General features: G+C 46.8%; 1 protein-coding gene across 2 annotated transcripts in view; it reads left to right on the top strand.

Annotated features, from left to right (window-relative positions):
* The window catches only part of LOC148507642 (piwi-like protein 1), a 104558-nt gene that overhangs the window by 73838 nt on the left and 11314 nt on the right, over nucleotides 1-19406 (top strand). For both annotated transcript variants that reach the window (XM_088445843.1, XM_088445844.1), the window contains exons 12-13: nucleotides 8100-8214; nucleotides 18965-19152. In XM_088445843.1, coding sequence (XP_088301969.1) covers nucleotides 8100-8214; nucleotides 18965-19152 — 303 coding nt within the window. The remainder of the gene's footprint in view (nucleotides 1-8099; nucleotides 8215-18964; nucleotides 19153-19406) is intronic.

Raw genomic sequence — 19406 nt, 5'->3', positions numbered from 1 at the left:
TCTGCATTATATGTCCTCACTGTGACGCACTCTGCATTATATGTCCTCACTGTGACGCACTCTGCATTATATGTCCTCACTGTGACGCACTCTGCATTATATGACCTCACTGTGACGCACTCTGCATTATATGACCCTCACTGTGACGCTCTCTGCATTATATGAATGAGGGGTGCTGACAGCTGGATAAGAGTTGCATAATGAGGCCAGGGGAGCTATTCTGGATGTGGGGTGCTGGATGAGGCCAGGGGTGCTGTGAGATGGGCAGCAACTGGATCAGTGTGCGTGCTGTGTGCAGAGAAGAGAGATCACAATTTTATGTCCTCTGCCAGACTCCTAAAGCAAGGAAGAGTATGTATGAAGAGGTGGGGGAGAGTGTCTGCAGAGTGTAGTGTGGTGGGATTATCTGCTAGGGGGCACCAAAATCTTGCCTAGGGCACCAAATTGGTTAGGGCCGGCTCTGGGGACGGCTAGTAGAATTATAGAAGTTGTGCTACCACACACTCAGGAGATATATGAAAAAAGGCTGCTGTGGAAATCTATTCTAGCAGATCCCAGCCATCCTATCCATGATCTTTTTGAGAACTGATATCTAACAGGCATTTCAGAGCTGTGCGCACTCGCATAATAGTTTCTTTCCAACTGCTGTGCGTGTGCTAAATGTTTGATTTAAATTGTTGATTGGCTAATTCTGTTTAAATATTAATGTAATTGCTGCCTGTTTAATTATGTGGTATAGTGCTGTTTGGTTTTTCTTTGGCATCATTTGTGTTGTCAATGACAAAGTATTATTATTATCATCTTTGGCCAATAGAATAATCAGCGCTGTCTTAACATACGGGCACGCTAGCCAGCTGCCTATGGCCCCATGATTCTAGGGGCCCTTGAAGATGTGCTGGAAGTGTCTGTGCGACCGCTGGTCCCTTCCCCTGTGCTGTGCGGGGCAGCAGAGGAGAGATCACCTTGTAGTATGCAGGAAGGGTGGTGTATGCCCAGGTCACTTTGTACTTGCGTACCACTGACTGATGAGAGCTACCCCTGCACCCCCCCATTATACCCCGCTGTTTCAGTCACCTGCTTATAACAAGCTGATGTAGAGCCATTCTCCTGTGTTACTGCAGGGAGACAGAACACTATACCGATAGTGTGCTGGGGAATGCACAACTTGCATAATTCCCATCAGACTTTCTATAAGGTAACGCACTGCTATGATTGTGTGTAATCCACAATCGGAGCGGCTGGGGAGCAACTTTCTCTGCCCACCTATCAGCAAGTGTGTAGCCTGCGGCCTCTCGCTCAACATGTGCGTCTTATTCGCATAAAGAGAACTGGAAGTGACACAACTACATTGCTAGATAACACCGATCAGTTTGATGTACGACATTTGTACATCTTTGTGCGAATGAGTCTATACTATGCTATGATGCCGCAGCTTTGTTCCACACAAACTTACATTGAGCTTGATGTGCGACTTTGTACCGGTTTTAAAACTAATTCTTGTGCGGATTAAGTTGCAGCCCAGCGTCTCTAGTACACTGAGGCCCTCATTCAGAGCCGCTCGCAAAATGCGAGCAGCTCGCTCTGAATGAGGGCGGCCGCATCTCTAAAAAGAGCCGGCCTCCTGGCCGCTCGCTAGGCTGTGGGTGACCACCCACAGCTTTAGCGAGCGGCCAGGTTGATGGTCGCGATTGTCAAGACCATCGCGTCCATCGGGGCTTGCGGCGAGGCCCTTGTGGTAGGGTCTCGTCTGCCACAAGCCCCAGAGAGCTTCCGGCTCTAACAGAGCCGGAAGCTCTCCCACTGACATCACTTGTGATGTCAGTGGGGCCGGCCCCAGATGGCAGGTGTTCCCATGGGAACACCTCTGTCTGGGCAGCCACGCCCCCGGCCCGCCCACCAAAGGGGGCGTGCTGTCACTCGACATCATGCCCCATTTGGTACGAAACCCGTAGCGGCGGTTTGCCTGGTGATGTCAGTGGGGCCGCCCACAAACGGCAGGTGTTCGTTTGGGAACGCCTGCGTTTGTGAAGCCACCCCCCCCCCCCGCCACGCCTGCAAAACGGGGCGAGCTGTCGATCACCATCGACAGCCGTCCCTTTTGTAGTGAGCCCCGGAGCGAGAAAATTTCTCTCTCGCTCCGGGGCTTGCACATGCGCAGAGCCCAACGTCGACCCACTTGCGAGCGGGTCTGAATGAGACCCTGAGTGTGTCACTGCATCTGAGATGCAAATAAAAAACAAATTTTAAAGAAAAAGAAGAAACTACAAATCGCGGAGCAACTCTGTCACGCTGAATGTCTTGCACCGTGTGGCGTATTGATGCTACATATACAGTATGAGGACATATCTGTATGTTGCGAGTGGGGACTCTTAGACAGATCTTAGCCTTGGCTTGGGTTTACAGGATTTAGAATGGAAATGGTTCAATTTTGTTGAGCACATGCCTGATGTACAGATCATCGAAGGGGAGGGACTAATTGGGGCTAAGATTTCACTCCTGCTTAAGGCCTGGTACACATTAGAGCGATAGTGGCACGATTTGCCGTATCAGAAAGAAAAATCGTGCATATTGTCTGTGTATGCACAATTTGACGCTTCTGCGGACGTCATCCGAATGCACTTCAATCAAACGATATCATGTGTACGGCTATGCATCTTATTGAAGGATGGAACTAGGTATCGCTCTGTCGTTCATTAAATCGTGCAGTGTGTACAGCCAATCTGTGACGGTCCGGGGCGACGGGAAATCGCCTGACCATCTGCACAATTGGCCGTCGTTCTAATGTGTACCCTGCCCTATGCCTTAATAAGCAAACCAAAACCCACATAGAAAAATAGGTACTGTCTGCCCATTAATGCTCAAAATGGTCCTAGGTTTTTTAATTTTCATTTAATTTACCTGTTCCCTCTGATGGCAATGTGTCTACCCGTGATGACTAGGGTACAAAGTTCCAAAGTCTGGTGACACTAGTTTGGCCAAGAAGACCGTTATCACAGATATTCCTCCAAGGCAGTTATGTCCGAAGCGTTTTATCATCATTGATTAGCGAGACTGGTGCAGGAAGAGAAACTTCCCTACCTCATCTTCCTGTCACTCAGCCAGAGGGGTTGGCACTTAGGACCTCATTCAGAGGCGGTCGCAGGAAGCGACCGCTCGCTCTGAATGAGGGCGGCCGCTTCATTATTCAAGTGCGGCCTCCTGGTTGTTAGCTAAGCTAGCGACCAGGGTGATGGTCGCGATGGTCATCACCATTGCGACCATCGGGGCTTACGACGAGACCCTAAGGTTGGGTCTTGGCACTCGTAAGCCCCAGGGAGCTTCCTGCTCTGTTTGAGCAGGAAGCTCCCCACTGACATCATTGATGTCAGTGCGGCTGCTCACAAAACGGCAGGCGTTCGCATGGGAACGCCTCCATTTGTGAAACCACCCCCCCGCCCCGTCTACAAAACGGGGCGAGCTGTCGATCAACATCGAAGCGAGAGATTTTCTCTCTCACTCCGGGGCTTGCGAAAGCGCAGTGCGGCCGCTGCGCGTGCGCAGGACCAACCATCGAGACGACTGCGAGCGCATCGGCACTCACGACCGACTCTGAATGAGGTTCTTAGTGTTTTAGGTAAAATTTTCAGTTCTCAATTTTACTGATACAGACAGGGCCGGATTAACAATGGGGCGGGTGGAGCTACAGCTCCAGGCCTCCCATTGAAAATAGGCCCACACCGACTGCAGTGCAGGCAGGAAAAAAAAGTTTTTTCTTTCCTGTCAACACTAAGGAACAGCTCAGCCAGCTCTCTCACCTAATGGCTGTCATAAATAGAGCTTAGCCCATTCTGACCTCCCCGGTCCCCACCCGTTCCCCTCCTCTTGGAGGATCGACAGGCCAGGACAAAGCCCCGCCCACCCGTGGGCCGCTGAAGCCCCGCCCACCTCGGAAGCCCCGCCGAAGCTCCACCTCCATTATACTGAGGCTCCGCCTCCTGAACCATCCTACTCCAAAGCGGTGTCAAGCGCCTAGTTGAAGAGGGAAGGCAGCTCAGCCAAGCATGTCAGGATTAGCTTTACTCAGGTCAGTGTAATGTCTGGCCTCTGTCTACTCTATATATGTATGTAATTATCTATTATCTATCTATAATATTAGGTGGGTATAAGAGCTTGTGTATCTACACATATATATATATATATATATATATATATATATATACACCCACACGTATATGTGTGTGTGTGTGTGTATATATGTGTATATATATATATATATATATATATATATATATACATACACACACATGTACTTTATATATGTGTATATATATGCACATACTTGTTTGTGTGTGTATATATATGTATGTATGTGTGTAAATGTATGTTTGTGTATATGTATGTTTATATACACACGTGTATATATGCACGTACTTGTGTCTGTGTGTATGTGTGTATATATATGCGTGTGTGTATATATATATATATATATATATATATATATATATATATATACTAGGGATGTGCAGGCTCGGTTCTACTCGGTTCCGTTCGGTTCTTTTTACCGAATCTTATTGGCTATCCAAAACTCGTGACAGCTGAAACCCAATAAGATCCGGTGAACGGAACCGAGTAGAACCGAGCCTGCACATCCCTAATATATACATATATGTACGTACTTGAGTGTGTGTATATGTATGTGTGTAAATGTATGTTTGTGTATATGTATGTGTATACACAGACACACACGTGTATATATGCACGTACTTGTGTCTGTGTGTATATATATGTGTGTGTGTATGTATATATATATATATATATATATATATACACATACATATATGTACGTACTTGTGTGTGTATATGTATGTGTGTAAATGTATGTTTGTGGATATGTATGTGTATATACACACACACACATGTATATATGTACGTACTTGTGTGAATATATGTGTGTGTGTATATATATATATATATATATATATACACACGTGTATATATATGCACGTACGTGTGTGCGTATATATACATACACACACATGGTGGTAAATAGGGATGGTACAGGAGTTTCAGACACATTTAAGGGGACTGAAGCGGATGTGGAATGATATGTAAACATTCATCATGTTAATAGGAGAATGTCAAGATGGTCATAATGTTGAAGTTGTCCGTGTCGAACATTCATGTAGATAGTGATGGAATGTCGACATATCATCCCTGTTGGCCCAGCGCTCACTGACCTGCTCCTAATGGCTGCAGTGACTCCAGCACGGCTTCTGGATTGGGTCATGACCTCACTAACCCTAATGCCTACCCCTTACCTTATAATGCCTTTCCCTAACCTCCTCCCCCCGCAGTCTAACTGTAACCTCCCCCTAGTGCCTAACCCTATCCTCCTCCCCCCGTAGCCTAACTCTAACCTTCCCCTAGTGCCTAACCCCCCCATGTAGCCTAACCCTAATGTCGACATTTTCATGACTGTCAACATACTACACCACACCTGCTTCAGTCCCCTTAAGTGTGCCTCAAGCCCCTGTACCTACACAATTTACGTGTATGTGGGTGTGTATGTATGTACACACCCACATACACATATATATATAGCAGTCAAATGGGCGGCACTCTGGACGGCTTTTATAAAACACACTAAAACTCAGTTTAAGTTATCAACGCTTCAGAACTTGTATTTATTCTTTCGTCAGGATTACTGAAAGGATGAATACAAGTTCTGAAATGTTGTTAACTTAAATGGATTTTAATGTGTTTTATACAAGTCATCCAGAGTGCCGCCCATTCGACTGCTACATGGTTCCCGCCCTTCACAGCCAGAGGTAATTAGGAGGGCACCAGACGCTATAGCACTATACTTTGCACAGGAGTGCTGGCCTACACATGCACAGTCAGCGGCATAGCAGGGCTAACTCCGGAGCACCTTGTGCCAGCCCCGTGCCTCTTAAGTTCGTAACGTCATGCCGTTGCGTAGAGGTACTGAGGCCACCGGCACCTGAAAATGCAGCACTGCCCGGAGCGTCCTGGGAGAATGCTGCACTGGCCACACCCCTATGTAAACCACAACCACACCGCACTGGTCATGGCCCCACATTACCAGTCACACTGCTACGGCACTTGTCCCACCCCCTTCAGCGGCATACAATAGGCCCATCATAAATTTCAGCTCCAGGCCCATGTGGACATTAATCTGGCACTGGATACAGATGTTCCTGCATGGAGAGATGCATTTGCAAACTCCATACAGTCCTCTAGTCGCCCTTTGGGATTCAAATCTAGTCTTTAAAACTTAACCAAACCCTCAAATTTTTTGCAATGTCTACAATGAGGAGGCTAGACGAGCTATGGAGTCTTACAGATCCTTTAAATATTGTTTTTCATGTTTTTCTGACTTAGGGGCCTATTCATTAAACATAAAAATTATCTGGAGATAATTAGCTTTAGAACTCTCATGGAGTTCTAGCTAATTATAGGTGGAATTCATCATTCCACCTCTCCATAAGTATCTATTCCGAAAAGCTGTCATTTTTGCGATGACAGCTTTTCGGGAAATAGATACTTTCCCTGCCTACTGTTACATCTGTAAAACCAGCGCATGCGCAGCACTGCCTGCGTTAAGTTTGTGCACCCCCCCCCTCCGCTCACCTCCCCCCCCCCCCCGACTTACCTGTCCGCGCAGCAGCCTCCGGCTCCGTCCTGCTGGTCTGTCATGTGATTTCCCAGCTGACCAAATGACAGATTAGAGAAAAAAAAAAAAAATTTTTTTTTTTTAATCTAAACTTTCTTGTGCTCTGCTGGGGAGCACACATGACAGACCAGCCTCCGGAGCCTGAGGACGGAGCAGAGCGCCGGAGGACCTGCACACGCGGATACAGGTAAGTCGATTCTGCTATTCGCCACCTCACAGTGGCGAATAGTAACTGCATCAAATTCCGAAAATTGATAATTTTCGGAATTTGATGAATACCACAATTTCCACATCCCCATAATAATGTACTAATGTATGGGGAGTGTGGAAATTAACGCAGGGGAACTTAGCACAGGAGATATCACAGATATCTCCTATGCTAAGTGGCTACATGAATACCAAAATAACGTTATTTAAGGAAAATGTCCTTAAAAACGTTATTTTAGTGTTGATGAATAGGCCCCTAAGCCCTCCTTTTAGCTTAAAGTGTGGTATCCAAGTTCTGCTTAATCTGGGATACAGTCATAGTTACTTTAGGCAGAGGTTGGATCCTAGGTGTATTACTTCAGTAATTCAACAGGTTTACGTTAGAGAAGGAAGGGTTTCCTGACAACACAAGGTCACATTCTACGTTCTATGCGGGATGCTACGAAGTTTTGGTTGAGTAGTGGTCAGTCAGCCAACTGATCCTTGATGTATTAGTTTACCAAGATTTCTTATTAGTTCAATATTTTCATGTACAAAGATAGATGTGTCCTCATACATCTGGCCTCTTGCGCATTCAACAGCCCTTCTAGTCGCGCCATGCTGTGGCTCCACTCAGTAGCGCAGTGTCTTTCCGTGCCACTTTTTTCCTTTTAAATGTGTCTAATTAGTAAAGGGATGTGAATAGGACGTACAAGCAGCTTCTGCTGATTAAAATATTCGGCATGCCTATATGCTGTTTGCAACTGCAGCTGTTTCTGCATGTGAAATGCTATGTTACAGTGTCACGTATTGTATAATGTGACTTATAATGCACGGAGGATAAATGTATGTGGTCAGACCTGTAATCGTTTTGGACAGATGCATTGCACCCCAACTTCTGAGCATTCCCACACATTGTACAGTATGTCCCCAAAGTCCGGTAGACTTTTAAGATGTTAGAGAAAACAGGACTGTTATACTGCGCTATTATCTCTGAAAGCCATTGGGGACTTTATGCACCCAGTTTGGTTTTTGGAAAAAGTTTTCACACTTTTTTTTTTTCTTTCAATTCTGTTCTGTGAGGATCGGTAAGCAAATGACTGAGCTTCCTGCAGGGTGGGGACATAGAAGAGGAGACTCTATCGGGGTGCAGCCACAAAACCCCAGTATGTCATGTGAAGCCTCCTGCAATGTCAAGGACTGTGTAAACATAAGAGTGCTTTGTGTCTTTATTTTTCAGGGACGACGGCGTTCAAAAAGAGCTGTCTGACTGGGGCTTAAACTTCGACACCAAACTTCTGCAGTTTGCCGGGAGAGTTGCCCCTCCAGAGAAGATTTTGCTAAGAGGCAGAACTGTAAGTGATTTTCTCCAATGCTTCGATTTGAAAAGTAACACAGCCAGTACAACTGCTGTGTAGGGGGGAAATTGCTGAACAACGCAATGTATTCTGGTTTGCTGATATAGACAAAAAAACAACCTCTTTTCATTTTGAGGTTTCCCAGTTCCATTTAAATTAAGACATGATGGCAACGTAAGTACCAGAAGTCTGAATCAACCTATGAAGGTAGAGAGGTCTCATCATTCCTTTGATTTCATTGGGGCTTTTAAGATCTACAGTGGAAAGACATTGGATGCCAAAAAATTGGATGGTCTTCTGTTATGCCTAAAGGGGCTACTGGCCTATTGTCCAACCAGCCCACTGCTGTGATTCATCACATTTATGTTTGGTTAGGGAAACCTGCTCCTTACAAGCAAAGGCCAATTCTACCATATCAGACCCCGGGAGATGTGGCACGGTGCAGCAGCTGTGCCGACCAGAAGAATGGTCTCCGGTGCATGCTTTTACCAATTAAAGATACCAGTTTTAGGCGTACAGCTCTGAGTATACCATCAAGGAGCAGTTTTAATTTGTCCTCAGTGTTCCACAGTAAGATGCCAGCGATGTTGGGAAATTTATAGACGTGACTACAGGTCAATTTTTTTTACAGGGAGCTTTTGTTTATTTCTATTTTTCTTCTTCTGGTTTTGTCCTCTGTGGCTTGGTTAGAAAAGGGAGATTTATGTTCTAACCTCGTTAAATGCTTTTCTTTGAGTTCCATAGGGGACTATGGGACAAAGCTGGGGTATAGGGCTGTACAGGAGAACTGGGCACCAAACACTTTATAACAGATCTCAGAGCAGCCCAGCCTCCTTCTCCCTTATACCCCGCGCCCAGCCAGGCCAGTTTAGTTAGCAAGCATAAGGCAGGAGCGAGAAAAGAAGGAAGACTGGCACACACACAAATCCAAACACACCGCAGAGAAGTACAGGAGAACCTGAAAAAGAAAACACCCGCAAGCCAGGTGCGTCAGGGGGGACACCCTGCGTCCCTTATGGAACTTGAAGAAATGGATTTAAAGAGGTAAGATCATGCAGATGTGTCCTCCTACATCTAGCCTCCTTGCGCGTTAAACAGCCCTTCTAGTCGCACTATGCTGTGGCGTGACTTTGTAGCGCCAAGTGTCTTTGTGAAAAAAAGAGACATTTAAAGGTAAACAGTCTCACACACAGTGATGCGAATAGAACGCACATGCAGCTACTACTGATTAAAATGATATGCAGTATGCCTATATTCTGTGAGCGAGTGCGGGTGTATCTGCATGCTAAACACTACGTTACAGTGTGACAGCCGCTGACACTTTAACGTAGCATTTCGCATGCAGATACACCCGCAGACGCATTGAGAACATAGACATGCTGCATACCATTTTAATGAGCAGAAGCTGCTTGTGCTTTCAAATGCATCTTATTCACACAGTGATGCGAATAGAAGGTAAAAAGTTGCACAAAAAATGCTTGGTGCTACTGAGGAACACAGAGCTGCCGCATTGTGTGGCGCAACTTTAGTGCATGGAGGATAGATATATGTGGACACATCTTTAAATCGCCTCCTTTTCTTCTCGTCCATAGGGGACACAGGGGCAATGCTGGGGACATCCCAAAGCAATTCCCCTAATACTCATGAGCTGCACTGAGAACCCAAATGCCACATCTGCAGAGGCGCAGGAATAGAACTGGACAAACGTGTGTACCGAAGACCACGTGTCACAACCCTGGCTAGTTTTTACCTTGCTTTGAGACTTACCTCTGCCAGCTGCTCCATGGATCTGTGTTTGTAATTCACCTGGGAGATCTGCTCTGAATCATGCTGGTTGTAACATTTCTGTGTGTGCAGACTGCTCTTCTTCCCGCAGTGATTAGCCACCTGGACTCTCCTCTGTCTGTGAACATTGCTAGCCCTGATTGGAATCACAGGTGTAGTTCTGACTCAATGCTGCAGAGATGAATACTCCCTCTGCATGTTGTGCCTTCCACCACTCAGAATGCTACTACCAGACCGCCTGTCCATATCCACCAATTGCAGCCAGACCCAGGGTATATATATCCTCCCCTGATAGCATTCTGGGCCTGAACATCTTGTTACGTTCCATGGTGTACAGCTTATGCTATAGCTGTACCTCTGAGTACAAGGGTATCCCAGGCTCCTGCTGGTTCCTAGACCAGTTCTATCTGAAAACCTGCTGTGTCCAGCAATCCTGCTACCGCCATCTCCATTCGGCTTCCCAAGCCGCAACAAGTAACTTCCACGCTACCATCTACGGCTCCCAAGCTGCAACCAGTAGCTTCCACGCTACCACCAACCACCTACGGCTCCCTAGCCGTGACAAGTAGCTTCCTCGCTACCACCAACCTCCTACGGCTCCCTAGCCGCGACAAGTGGCTTCCTCGCTACCACTAACCATCTACGGCTCCCTAGCCGCACCAAGTAGTTCCTGTGCTACTATCACTCACCTCACGGCTCCCTAGCCACTCCAAGTAGCTTCCGAGCTACCATCAGTCTACTTACGGCTACCCAGCCGCACCTAGTAGCTCCCGTGCTACCACTGTTCACCTCACGGCTCACTAGCCGCACCAAGTAGCTCCCGAGCTACCACCACTCACCTTACGACTCCCTAGCCACTCCAAGTAGCTCCCGTGCTACCATCAGTCTCTACACGGCTTCCCAGCCGCACCAAGTAGCTTCCGTGCTACCATCCGTCTTCAAGCCCATCTACTGGTACCCCGTCCAGCTCAGTAAGCCTTCCTGCCGGTCCCAGTCCGGTTCCTTCTGGTCCCACTCCAACGTTTCAAGTTTCCAGTTCCAGTCATTCATCATCAGACAGTTCTCACTGTTATCCAATTCTTATGTTAAAAGAGCTATTCACGTTACTCATAGTTCCAGTCAAGTCGGTCTCCGCTGAATCCGGTTCATCACCAGAGTCAGGTAAATCACAAACACCAATTGTGACACCACGTAGCTGCCCTGCAAAGCTGCTTCGCCGAAGGCCCCCGGTGAGCTGCCCAAGAAGTTCCGACCGACCTGGTGAAATGAGCCATCACCACGGCAAGAGCAGGGAGGTCTGCCGGCGTATGGTCAAACAGTCAGCGAGCCAAGGGCTGCTTTGTAGCCAGCCAGCCCCATTGTGAAATCCATAAAGCACAAAAAGGGAATCTGACTTACGGAGATCCCTAGTGCGGTCTACGTAGATTCGGAGAGCCCACACCACATCCAAAGAGACCTATCCGGAGAAGAATCAGGTGATAGAAAAGCCAAAACTAATAATCTGGTTGATGTGGAACCAAGAAACTACCTTTGGAAGGTAGCCTAAGCTCATCCGAAGAATGTCCCAGTCCGAGTGAAAGACTAAAACAACAGAGAGCGACGCGACAACTCGCCCAAGTCTGACACTCTCCGGGCTGATGCAATGGCCAGAAGGAACGGCGTTTTCCACATAAGTCATCGAATGTCCACCAAAGGAGAAGACAACAGAGCCTGAAGAACTAAATACAAGTCCCATGGAGCCACCGGAGGAACGAAGGGGGGGCTGCACGTGGAGAATCACCTGAAAAAAGGTGGCTGAAACCTGAGCCTTCAGGGACAAAAGGCAAAGACACAAATTCAGACCCGCCTGCAGGAAGGAGAGAACCAGGGAGAGGCAAAAGGACCGAGGTTTAAGACCCCTGGCCGAACACCAAGAAAAATAGATCTCCAAACCCGTTGATAAATCTTAGCTGGAGCTTGTTTGCGGGCACAGAGCATGTACGAGTTATGGACCTGGAAAAAACCCTGGCCTTTAGGATGGGTGTCTCAACAGCCACCCTGTCAAAGTGAGATGGGCCAGATCCAGATAGAAGCACTGGCCTTTAGACAGGATATCCAGATGTAACGGAAAATGCAGGGAAGCATCGATGGAGGGGACCTGAAGATCCGCATTTCAATTTGCGGAGAACCTGCAGAATGAGCGAGATCGGAGGGAATATGTACATGAAAGACCCACCAACCCCCAGGGCGTCCACCAGGAAAGTTCCTGGATCCCTGGTGCGAGAACAGTATCTCAGCAGCTTGTGATTCAGTCGAGGCACCATCAAATAGACATCTGGAAGGCCCCAGCGATGCACCAGAATCGGTGTACCAGGAACAAAGCCAGAAGGCTCTCCTAGCCGTGACTGAGGAAGCTGACACTTTGGAGGCTAGGATTCAAGTGTGAAGGGCCGCCTCATCCAGATAGGAAGCCGGCTCCTTAATATGCGCCACTAAAGATAACTGGTTCCTGGGAGTACCAGAGGAAAGACCATTCTCTAGTTCGTCCAACTGCAGATAGCCTAAGTCACCCAGGCGGAAGCCGTAGCGAGACATTCAATCGCACATGCATGGGAATAAATCGCCTTGAGGAAGATTTCCAACTTCCTATCCTTCGGGTCCTTAAGGGAGGTCGTATTAGAGATAGGAATGGTAGAATTTCTAATTAGGCAGGCCACATGCGCATCTACTGGGGGAGGTAAAAGGTTGCAATGCGCTTGGAGATCTGAAAAGGTTTCTTAGGAATGGTCTAAGCCTCAGCTAATAGATCCTCCAGCTGTTCTGACTACTGAAACCCGTTTTTTCAGCTTCAAAACTGGAGCCTTGGACCTAGGGGCCGGCTCCTTGTCCTCAGTCTGCAGAACCAGTTTTAACCGCCTTAATCACGGCCTTTACATCCATATGAGATATGGATTCAAACCTGAACAGAGGAGGCTTCGAAGCAACGGACCCGACCTCTCCAGGACTGAGGAAATCTCAGTCTGAAGCATAGGTTGATTGAGGGGGTAGGACCTTCCTGCCGGGATGGTCCCCATTTGGAAGTATGGTCCTTATCCAGCACCTGCGCCAAACCCTGAACTGACTGGGAGAAGAAACTCAATAATAGCGGTTCCAAAACAGATGACTGCAGAATCACGGCAGGGTGTGTCAACAAGCTGCGTTATTACCTGTGACAGTGAGATAGCCCAAGCCGGCTCCTGGTCGGAGGGTGTGGATGGAGCCTCTCGTTGCGCATCTGTGCAGCACCGAATACAAAGACTGTCCCGGACTTGATCCTTCGGGGAGAGACCAACAGATCAAGATCTAATGGTGCGTGATACAGGAGCTCTCATCTCTTTAGACACCTCTTTAGGTGTTTTGCCTTTGGAAGACATAGTACACAATCAAGGGTAATCCTCACACACGAGGTTACAGTAACAGATGTGTGCAATGTGTGTGTGGAAGGTGCAATGAACGCAAAACAAAAAGGGTTTATATATAAACCAAAGGATTCTCTGTGGGAACACTCTTTTATAGCAAAAATTTGAATAACATATAACCTTTATTTATGATCAAAAAAATGATAAAATTGACTCACAACAGACAGAAAGGTAAGGGGAAAAATGGGGAGTGTGGAGTATGTAATGGCATTATGAGGGGTGAACCCTCTGTGGATGGCGAAATATGGAAACAAACATATAAAGTTAAAAATACTGTACCATGTATCATAAAATATAGCCAGAATCCAGATGAGTTATAGTTAATAAATACGTGTCTCTCACTTCTCATCCTACGCCTGAATTTATTGGCAAGCAGCAGAACCCAAGTTCCGACAGATCTCCATCTCCCTGACTTTTTCCACACCTATCTCTCACTAAGCGTAAAGTGCTTCAGAACAGATCTACTTTTTGTACATTTTTGGTACAGTGACTAATAGTAATTATATTACACATCTGGATTCTGGCTGTATTTTATGATACATGGTATTTCTAACTTTTATATGTTTCCATATTTCGCCGTCCACAGAGGGTTCACCCCTCATAACCCCATACACTCCCCCTTTTCCCCTTACCTTGCTGTCGGTCTTGTGAGTCAATTATATAATTTTTTTGAACCTTTAGCAAAAATTAAATAAAGATTCTATTTTATCCTAAGAGTGCTCCCACATAGAGTCCTTTTGGTTTATTTATAAACCTTTTTGTTTTGCTGAACTAATTTTACTCTGAGTAGCACCACTACTAATCCTCTACATTAATCTTTTATTGAGTATAGGAAATCTAGTGGAGCACCTCGCCCTGTTAATACAAGGGTTAATTGCTAGAACACAGTTAATGTACAGTGTTAAACAGGACCGAAAAAATAACCGGCAAAGGGATAGGGAAAAAAAAAATACCTCTATATAAAAACAAGCACACAGTACATTCAATGCAAAGTAGTATAATGATCAGCGAGTGCTCAACCGTACACGCCCCAGTCGGCTGGAAAGAGCTAAACTATATAACCTGACCTGGTAGTGAGGTATACAGGGAGATTAGGAGCCCAGCTCTCCAGAGATCAAACTGCAGCCGGCTGTGTTCAGAAAATGGCCGCTCAGCGTCTCTTGTGGGAGGGAGAGGAGGAACAATCCTCTGGCGGGAAGCCTCTGTGATGGACTGCACCAGGGGCCAGGGGAGAGCCCCCCTTCTGACAGAGATCCCCTAGGGAAAATGGCCACTGCCATTAGCAGTGCCACTTTACCTTATGCCCTGGTGGTCCAGCGGGAGTGCGGGCATATGGCCCCCACTTGTCAGAGACCCACCGGCGCTCTCCAGCACCTGTGGGTGAAGCCGCGCCAATGCGGCTGCCTTGCCTGTGGCCCCCCCCCAGCGTCCGACTGCAGCTGGGGGTCTTTTTGTACTTGTGAAGGACCTGGCCGAGGGCGCTGACCCGGTCGCTTGCGCCGCGGCTACCAGCACCGGGGATTGATGGAGCGGCAGCACTGAGCACCCTATAGGACGCTCTAGGCTGCCCACTCAAAAATAAGTAAAATATAGATTAGAGGCTGCAATGGCAGCCCCCTGTTAGTGTGCCTGGATCCTGCTGGCACCAAACCTGAACTGGCCTGCTTGGGGGAAGGGTATAGGGGGTATAAGGAGGCTGGGCTGCTCTGAGATATGTTAAAGATTAATTGTTGGTGCCCAGTCCTCCTGCACAGCCCTTTACCCCAGCGTTGTCCCTGTGTACCTATAGACATGATGAAGAAAATTGAGTGTCTAGCAGAGTGTTTGTGTATGAACATACATACATACATACATACATACATGTGTTGGATCTGTATCTCCTCTTGTTTTGGATCTTTTTCCCTGGTATTTTGTTTTTTGGTTTTGGATCTGTATTTTTTCCCAAAAATTGTATAAACAGCTAAAACCACATAATTTGGGCCTGTTTTTGTTCCTACAGTATTATTAACCGTAATATCAATCATTCAGGCATTTCTAGGCATTTTTAACCACCTCACAGCTCACAATATTGATTTCACTATTTTTCACCAATATAGATCAAAGGCAGCAGCGAGCTGGCTGGCTAAAGTAAGCAACAGAGGGCAAAATTTACTAAGCGGCGGTTTCTATTCTATTCTAAACCCTGACGGTTTGGTGGCGGTTTCTATTCTATTCTAAACCCCGGGGGTTTGGCTTTGCAGCAGTTTCTAAATGACAGTCCTGTTCTATTCTATTCTAAAATGTGTTTTGACTGTGGTTTGACTTTAATTATTAAGGAGGATGTTGATGATTAGGGTGTTGTTGGTGGAGATTGCAGTGCTGGTCCAAACTGCTGGTTTTATAAAATTAGAATTTTGTTAAACAAATTGCATGAACTCTCTGCAAATGACGTAACAGGGAGGAGGTTCCTAGATGGTTAACGTCCCTTCCTCTGCTAACTTTGGCTTTACAAATGGAACAGATGCCTTCACAACTGTTGTCAGAATTTAGATTATAATTCCACACCCAAGACGTTGCTTTTCTGGCTTTCTTTTTATCATGAGCAAGAACTGCTGCCACTGGTGGCTGAGTTATGCAAACAACATCCTCATCATCAACATCCTCATCATCAACATCCTCATTAGCGTCAGTTAGGACACAAATTTCCCCCTCATCCTCCTTTTGCACTTCCCTCCACACTATCATCCTCATTTTCTATTATTTCACCATCTAATACTAGCACAGCCATCATGGCGTCAGTGATCCGCTGTGAAACTGGGTGACAGCTGTTATACTTACTTCCTCTATCAAAGGACTGTTTAATAGTCAATTGTTTTTCTTAAATTACTACGAGTAGTAGTCTTCTTGGTCCCTTTCTGGGATGAAGATCCACCCCCAGCAGCAGCAACAGGCGTAGCACTCAAGGATCCTTCTAAGGAACCACGGATAGGAGAGGAGTCAGTCATTCTTATGAAATTGGATGCAGGACTACTTCCGATCGCAAATGAGGATGTTGATGATGATGCAGGTGTTAGTGGTGGAGATTGTAGGCGCTTGGATCCAGATAGAAAGGAGCAGCTAGGTGACACTAGACTGATTGTTCGTTTTTTTTTTTGTCCCCAAAGTTTCAGAATTTGAAATACCCTTTACAATTTGATGAATGCGCTGCAAGTGACGTACTCACTGTTACATGGCACCGGTTACAAATGGCTTGGCAAAGGTTGCCCGGATTTGGGTGGAAATGATTCCACACAAGCTCATAACAGCCAGCCAGCCCCTATATGGACAACCGCCAGCCCCTATGGATATTCAGCAGCGAGCCCCTGAGTGACAACACTACTGTAGCCAGCCCTTATACACAGCAGCACAGCTCCCTCTCTCTTCACTCTCCACAGCCGAAATGAAAAATGGTAGCGATCGTGGGACCTTTTATACAATCCAAAACCCGCGAGAATCCGACAGCGGGATGATGACGTTTTGCCTCATTTTGAGATCCGAGTCAGGCGGGAAAACCCAAGCCAGCTTTGAACTGAGACTGATCCCCCTAAGTTCGGGTGGGTTCGGAATTCTGAGATCCGAAGCCACTCATCTCTAATACATACATATATACATACATACCATTATTACTAAACAATATTTTCAGAGCAATCTGGAAAATAAAAATGTAGAAGTCCTCTTCTGTAATGTAATGTAATAGACCAGAATAGGCAGTGCTGACAAAGTGATGGAACCACACAGGACCAAGCCTGATGCTTCTGTAATGTAATAGACCAGAATAGGCAGTGCTGACAAAGTGATGGAACCACACGGGACCAAGCCTGATGCTTCTGTAATGTAATAGACCAGAATAGGCAGTGCTGACAAAGTGACGGGACTAAGCCTGATGCTTCTGTAATGTAATAGACCAGTATAGGCAGTGCTGACAAAGTGATGGAACCACACAGGACCAAGCCTGATGCTTCTGTAATGTAATAGACCGGAATAGGCAGTGCTGACAAAGTGATGGGACTAAGCCTGATGCTTCTGTAATGTAACAGACCAGAATAGGCAGTGCCGACAGTGATGGGACCACACGGGACCAAGCCTGATGCTTCTGTAATGTAATAGACCAGAATAGGCAGTGCCGACAGTGATGGAACCACAGGGGCCCAAGCCTGATGCTTCTGTAATGTAATAGACCAGAATAGGCAGTGCCGACAGTGATGGGACCACACGGGACCAAGCCTGATGCTTCTGTAATGTAATAGACCGGAATAGGCAGTGCTGACAAAGTGATGGAACCACACGGGACTAAGCCTGATGCTTCTGTAATGTAATAGACCAGAATAGGCAGTGCTGACAAAGTGATGGGACCTAGCCTGATGCTTCTGTAATGTAATAGACCAGAATAGGCAGTGCTGACAAAGTGATGGAACCACACGGGACTAAGCCTGATGCTTCTGTAATGTTATAGACCAGAATAGGCAGTGCTGACAAAGTGATGGAACCACACGGGACTAAGCCTGATGCTTCTGTAATGTAATAGACCAGAATAGGCAGTGCTGACAAAGTGATGGAACCACACGGGACTAAGCCTGATGCTTCTGTAATGTAATAGACCAGAATAGGCAGTGCTGACAAAGTGATGGAACCACACGGGACCAAGCCTGATGCTTCTGTAATGTAATAGACTAGAATGGGATGTAGTCTGGAACCCAACGGTCTAAATGCTGACCGCCGGCTTCCAGACTGCTTTATCCCGACTAGGGACGAATGACAGGCGTCTAAATGTAGACGCCTGTAATTTGCCCGACGTCGGGAGACCGGCGCTTGGCATCCCGATCGAGCGGATGCCGGGCGCCGCAGCGGACAGCCGCGGGGGGTGGAGGGTTAGGTTTAGGGCTTCCGGGGGGGGGACTTAGGGTTAGGCACCCCCCCCAGGAGGTTAGGGTTAGGCTAGGGGGAGGGAGGGTTAGGGTTAGGCACCCCCGGGGGGAGATTAGGGTTAGGCACTCCCCCGGGGGATTTGGGTTTAGGCAGCGGGGAAGGGGGGGTTAGGGTTAGGCACAGGGGGGGGAGGTTAGGGTTAGGCACCCCTAAGAAGGGTTAGGGAGGTTAGATTAGTCATTACTTACCTTTAGGACGATCGGGATTTCCTCCTTTGTCGGGCAGCCGCTGTCGGGAATACATATCACACCCACCAGAATAGGCAGTGCTGACAAAGTGAATGCTTAGAAGAGTGTGGAAGGATAATAGGACATGGTTATGAAGTTATGGAACCACACGGGACCAAGCCTGATGCTGTGTGTGTCTTAAGAAAATGTTTCTCCCAGATTTATAAGTTTTATTTCACATATTGTAATCTTAATTAATTAGTACATTTATATATTTATATTAGACGTTACCATTTTATCACCACATGTATTTTGTTTGTTTGCTACAACCCATATTAACCACGTTAAATGTGTTCTCAATGAAAACCCTTTGGATGGGAAGTGATTCTGAGTTTCCCCTGTGGCTCTATACAGGCAGAGTATAATCCTCAGTTTGCCGACTGGTCGAGAGAGATGAGAGGACAGACTCTGATCAGCACCCGGGACCTGAATAGCTGGCTGCTGGTCTATACCCGGAGGAACTATGACGCTGCAAACGCGCTTCTCCAAAATCTGTACAAAATCACCCAGCAAATGGGAATCCGAATGAGGGAAGCCGTCATGTAAGATGCTAATATACGCATTGTTCTTTTATCTTTAGCGGTAACTTCTGATCTCATCTAATGATTGACACCATTGCCCATATGCAGCTTTCTTGTGATCTGCACATATGTGAGCACAAATGTGTTTTGTGGGGTTTTTGTTTCCATTATTTTTTGGATCTGCGTCTCAAGATAGTGATATGAGATGAGTAGTTGGAGGGTACCCAGTGCCGGGGGGGTGGGGGACGTCAGGTGTGTGCATCCGCTCATAGCAG

Source organism: Taudactylus pleione, unplaced genomic scaffold (assembly GCF_031769625.1).
Source record: "Taudactylus pleione unplaced genomic scaffold, aTauple2 ptg000390l, whole genome shotgun sequence".
NCBI lineage: Eukaryota > Metazoa > Chordata > Amphibia > Anura > Myobatrachidae > Taudactylus > Taudactylus pleione.
The sequence above is the reverse complement of the archived record's forward strand: the minus strand, read 5'-3'. Positions and strand labels throughout refer to the sequence as shown.